Source organism: Sapajus apella, unplaced genomic scaffold, assembly GCF_009761245.1.
Source record: "Sapajus apella isolate SASKATOON/1434 unplaced genomic scaffold, GSC_monkey_1.0 scaffold45, whole genome shotgun sequence".
NCBI lineage: Eukaryota > Metazoa > Chordata > Mammalia > Primates > Cebidae > Sapajus > Sapajus apella.
Window position 1 is genome coordinate 11,794,467 of NW_022436985.1, and position 6,000 is coordinate 11,800,466.

The 6,000-nt window shown below is 40.1% G+C and overlaps 1 protein-coding gene across 8 annotated transcripts in view; it reads right to left on the reverse strand.

The window, feature by feature from the left end:
* ARHGAP24 (Rho GTPase activating protein 24) overlaps positions 1-6,000 on the reverse strand; it is a 487,442-nt gene that overhangs the window by 4,483 nt on the left and 476,959 nt on the right. For all 8 annotated transcript variants that reach the window (XM_032239864.1, XM_032239858.1, XM_032239862.1 and 5 more), the window contains one exon: positions 2,461-3,538. In XM_032239864.1, the coding sequence (XP_032095755.1) occupies positions 2,461-3,538 (1,078 nt within the window). The remainder of the gene's footprint in view (positions 1-2,460; positions 3,539-6,000) is intronic.

The following is a 6,000-nucleotide window of genomic DNA, read 5'->3' on the forward strand; positions in this document are numbered from 1 at the left end:
GGTCAAAAGCATCATTACAATGAAAAATAACCACTGATTAATGATAAAAGGATCAATTCTTCAGGGAAATATAAACAACTCTAAACTTCTATTTACTTAGTAGCAGAACCTCAAATTGTTCAATATAAAATATGACAAAATTGTAAAAAGAAATGGGTAAACTCAGAATACTGTTAGGAAATCTTAAAATATCTTTCTCAAAAGTTATAGGTCTAGCTGAAAAAAATGAGGAGAAACGTAGAAGCTTTTACTAGCCTGATTAGCAGACTTGATCTATGGGTCATATATGGAATCCCAATTCAGTAATAAGGGAATAGTTTTAACCGACCAAACAATTAATATCATCCAAATGAACTTCTCTGACCACAATACAATATTTTCTAAGAAAATAAAGTTAGAAATCGCTGAGTGCAGTGGATCATGCCTGTAATCCCAGCACTTTGGGAGGCCAAGGTGGACAAATCATTTGACGTCAAGAGTTTGAGATCAGCCTGGCCAACATGGTGAAACCCCCATCTCCACAAGGAAAAAAAAAAAATAGCCAGGTGTGGTGGCTACTCTGGAGGCTGAGGCAGGAGAATTGCTTCAACCTGGGAGGTAGAGGATGCAGGGAGCAGAGATCATGCCACTGCACTCCAGCCTGGGTGACAGAGTAAGACTCCTCAAAAAAAAAAAAAAAAAAAAAAAAAAAAAGAAAGAAAAGAAAAGAAAAAGAAACCAATTTGGAGAGGGAAAAAAGAACATCAAACTCACATATTTCAGAACTGAAAACCATATATTTCGTTGATTGATAAAGTAAAATATTATCTGTCTACCTACCTTCATATTTATTTACCTACCTACCTATCGATCCATCCATCCACCTTCAATCCTTGTTGGGTAAAATTATAAAGGAATTTAAAGAAAAAAGAATAACTCTAAACAGCAATGATCAAAATTTAGCCAGAACAGTTATCTTTCTATAATCTCATGGCTAGGCCACACGTGGCCCTCCACCCTACCCTACTGCAGACCTCTCCCTTGGCCTCTCATGAGGGTAAGAATGTGACAGTGAAATGGCCCATTGAGATGACACTCTATTGGGAAGCTCTATCAGTTTATCAAAATCTCTAAAATACACCATAGATCCACAGATCTCAGAACATATATGCATCAGCAACATCCTCAGAAATGAATGTATCCATCTGCAAATTTGTAATGAACCCTTTTTTTCTTTTTCTACTACATTTAAAGTGTGACCCCTTGCCTCAAAATATAAGCTTCCCAGTGTGAAGCGCTAATTTATCATCATGCATTGGCAGTAATTCAGAATTCTAACACATAGTGGTTCCAAAAACTACATTCAGAAAGAAGAGTAACCTTTTAAGACGATGACCCTATTTTTTTAATTTAAATCTCCTGCCACTCTGCATTATATAGAAAAATTCAAACCACATTTCCACTCAGTGAAATTTACAAAAAAAATACTTTCCAAGAAAGTAATTTTTCAATCTCATTTATAAGTAGTATTTTTATATATTTACTTTGCCATAGCTTCTGAAATGTTATCTTTTGGTCTGATAATTGATAAATGGATAAAAAACATACTAAGGTAAATCAAAGCCAACTTACAACCGACTTGCGGATCCCAGCACATCATGGAGGAAGGGTCGCTCAAACCACACAGCCTGAAACTGGGACTAAGACAGCTAGAGGAGCTACTCCTACTTTGATCATTTTATGAGAAGATGTAAATTGATATAACTCGGTTTTAGCATAATTGCTTCTTGGTAAATCATGTTATTTGTTCATCATTTAGGCTACAGTCTCCCTTGTTCATGTGAACACACTTTGCATCTCCCCTCTTCTCAAAAACTTCCATGAATTCCTATCTCGGAGTAAAAGTCAAAGGCTGAAAATGAGCCTGTCAATCCCCAATGCCACCTGGCTCTTATTGCTTCTCTTAGCTTATCTGGATCCTCAGGGTCTGGAACAGAGCCTGGCAGAAAGAAGGCACTCTCTCAATATTCGATGATTGAAAGAATAAAACATGGAGATATATTTACTTCTACTTTTATTTTTACCCCAGTTTCATCCTTTTCTTGTCAGTGAAAACTGACAGGCTCCTAAATGCTCTGTCCATCTCCTCCACAGCCCCTCTCCTTCCTGCTAATCTGCCTATTTAATAATAATCAAAAATGACATTATTGAGCCTATTCTACTGTACCAGGGAAATGTTCAATCACTTCTTATGTGCTTTTGAGGTAGATACTACTAGCATTTAAATTGTTTACGTTAGGGAACCAAAGCTCACAGAGATGAAGCTAACTTCCCCAAAGTCACAAAGCTTATAAATGGTGTTGCAAACTTGGGTCTCGTTGACTTTGGAGCCAGCATTATGTCACCCTCAGTATGATCCTGTCCCACAGTAGGAGGCTAAAGAGCCCTCTCTGGTAGTTACAACAGCCAGATTTTCCTCACCTCTTTATCCTGGACTCATACTCTATCTTCTGTTTGGTCATTTCCTGTTTCAGGCTGGAAACTAAACTGTGCAGTGCACTGTGGTTGCTGCTACTGTTACCAACAAATGTCTCACTGTTGTCACTGCTGCTGGTGGCACGACTACTTCGACCTCCTACACTCCTATGGTCACTTTTGCTTTCATAGTCCCTGGGGTGGGAGAGGTCATCCTGTGGAGGCCCATCCAAAACAGGGTCCTCAAAGTTCCCTCCATAAAAGTCTTGCTCTGGGCAGGTGGTGGTGGAAGAGCGACAAGAGTTGGAGTTCTCGGGGAGGGAGATTTCACAGGAGGAAGTGGACCAGGTGGCGCTGTCGATGCTCTGCTTGTCATCAAGGTTCATCATGGAGAACTGTTGATGGACGTTATCATAGGTGGACAGTCTGTTGTGCTGGCCTGACTCTCCAGCTTGTTCTTTCTGCTTGTTATCCCTCAGGGTCACATAGCCATTTGGCAGCCAGCTCATGTTTCGACCATTTGCGGGATTCCCGAGTGTGTCACTGGTCAAAATGCCCATGCGCACTGTTCCATTCTGTACACTGTGTGTGCCCATTTTGGTACCAGATCCCTTCAGTGAAGAGTTCCTTCTGGCTTGTAGGCTCCCATTGGGGGTGATTTGGGTTTTCTCAAGACCTTCTGCATTGCTGCTGCTGAAGGACCCATTGGTAACTATCCCACTACCCTTATTAAAAGCTGGGTTCTTTTTGACCATGAGAGGGGGGCTTCTGGACACATCTAGCTTGTGAACACTGTTCCTTGGGCTGTTGGTTTTGCTGCCTGATAGAGCAGTGGGGGATCCATTGTCCATGCTGCTTCTCTGGGGTGACTCTGACTTGTCCCAGGAGCACCGCCTACCAGGGCTGTCCTTGGTGTTATTGTTTTCCTTGTTCTGTAACTGCCCCATGGTGGCTTTCTTCTGAATTTCATTGTTGTTGTTGCTCACTCCATCTTGGGGCTTGCTCTGTAGTTCTGTGTCTTTGGGAAAGAGGCAGTCATGTTTGCTAATCATCACTGACATCAACTGCTGGACCACCACAGTGCCTAGAATTGCATAGAACATAAAGTAGCATGACTGAGACAGTTTTTATTTATTTCTATTTGAATGGGACTCTTAAAGAGACACATTCAAGTGAACATTCATTATTATTCACAGTACCAAACCACATTCTTAACTATGATAATAGCAATAGAAGCTAAAACATCTTGAGCACTTACTCTGTGCTATGAACTGTGTGAAGAATTTTCCTTCTGTAATTTAATTGAGTTTTGTAACAAATCTATACATATTATACTCTTATTATCACTGTATTATAAAGGTTAAGTAACTTGATTAAGGACCAGACCCAGGGCTTGAACCCAGAATTAATCATTTAAAAGCTGGGCTCTTAATCATAATACAATATTTATTACAAGTTTGACATTTAATTCTGAGAAATCTTTCCCAGGAGGAGGTCACCATGACCCCTCATCTAATAATTGCCTCAAACTATCAAGATAGCTTTAGCGGTAGCTATAAATAGAACCCTAATCTCTGGTGGATACATTGTTTTTCTAATGTAGCAAGACAATGAAAATTCATAAGACTTTTGATCACCATTCGAACGCTTCAGGGCATTTTAAATGACATCAGCCAGAATGGTGTAGTGAAGACTTCCAAAAATTCTATTCACCATATAAGCAACAAGCAGAAATTTCCAGAATCAACTATTTTGGAATTCTGTAAATGAACTAATGGCTTGATGCAATCTGGAAATTGTTTACGTAAGAAAAATGGCTGAATCGCAGTAAGAGCAGCAAGGTCTGTGGTATTTTCACTTGCTCTAATCTTATCTTCCTGTCTTGAAAACCAAGAGCCCACAGTCACAAAGAAAACCAGCCATCTGGCAGCCACTGGAATGGGCAAAGCAGGGTTGGATGTTTAGTTAGTAAATATAGTTTCTATATAAAATACTTAAAACATGATATTAGGCACAAAAAAAATAAAAAAAAAAAAGATGAAAAAGGCTTTTGACAATGCAGAATTTCATTAAAACAGCAGCTAATTGAGAGGCTGTCAGAGAGCAGAAACCTGACCTGCGGCAAGGTCACTTTTGAGCTTCAAATGACACCTGGTAAATATAATTCAAAATCAGATTTTGAATAGAAAAAACAACATATTATGTTCATTTATATTCTACATGCTTTTCCTGTGATGATTCAAAACTTAGACTATTTTAGACTGCGTATCTGCAATGAGCAAGATCTATTGCTGCGTCAATGTTGTTCAAATTTTAAAGTTCATAAAAATTACCTGGAGATCCTGTTAAAAGGAAGATTGAAATTCAGCAGGCATTGAGTGGAACATGAGATTTTGCATTATTAACCAGCTTCCAGATAACATCAGCAATAATAGAATAGTAGCACTGGCATCACCTGGAAGCCTGAAAATTTCATTACCCAATGCAGAGCGTCTGAATCAGAATCCCCAGGTGATTCCTGGGGCCATTACAGTTTGCATCTACTGTAGTAGATGCAAATGTTTCCCTTGTATCTTCCAAATTAAATTTCTTGAAAGTCCAAAAGAGGATTCATTTTTTCAGATGAGAAAATTGAGGGTCAGAGAGGTTAAGCTATTTGTTCAGGGCACAGAGACAATGTGATCAAAGTGAAATGTAATATTTAGTTTTATTGCAAATTATGCATTTGTCCTACTATAGTTCAGCTGCTGCAATTTAAAACTGTAGCAGTAATAAGTAAACTTGGGATAGTTTTAAAGATAAAACTAGCCAGCCGCGGTGGCTTATGCCTATAATCCTAGCACTTTGGGAGGCCGAGGCAGGTGGATCACAAGGTCAGGAGTTCAAGACCAGACTGGCCAACATGGTGAAACCCCATCTCTACTAAAAAATACAAAAAACTAGCTGGATGTGGTGGCTTGTGCCTGTAATCCCAGCTACTTGGGAGGCTGAGGTAAGAGAATTGCTTGAACTAGGACCCAGGAGGTGGAGGTTGCAGTGAGCCAAGATCGTGCCACTGTACTCCAGCCTGGGCTACAGAGTGAGACTCCATCTCAAAAAATAATAATAATAGGGGAAGATGGCCGACTAGGAGCAGCTCAGGATTACAGCTCCCAGTGAAAGTGCAGAGGGTGAGTGCACGCCGCATTTCCAGATGGATTTTTATTGCCTACGGTTCGCCAGTGCAGCTGTTTCGGCCCGCACGGCTGCTTTGCCCACACCCTGGTGTGGCGGTTTTCCATACAAAAGACACTGGTCCAGGTGCCCTCTTAGCTGGCGATTGGAGCCCTGAGATGGCAGAGTCGCCCATTCAATATTATCCCTAAATGTAAATGGACTAAATGCCCCAATCAAAAGACACAGACTGGCAAATTGGACATAAAACCAAAAACCATCAGTGTGCTGTATCCAGGAAGCCCATCTCATGTGCAAGGATACAAAAAGGCTCAAAATAAAGGGATGGAGGAAGATTTACCAAGCAAATGGAGAGCAAAAAAAAAAAAAAAA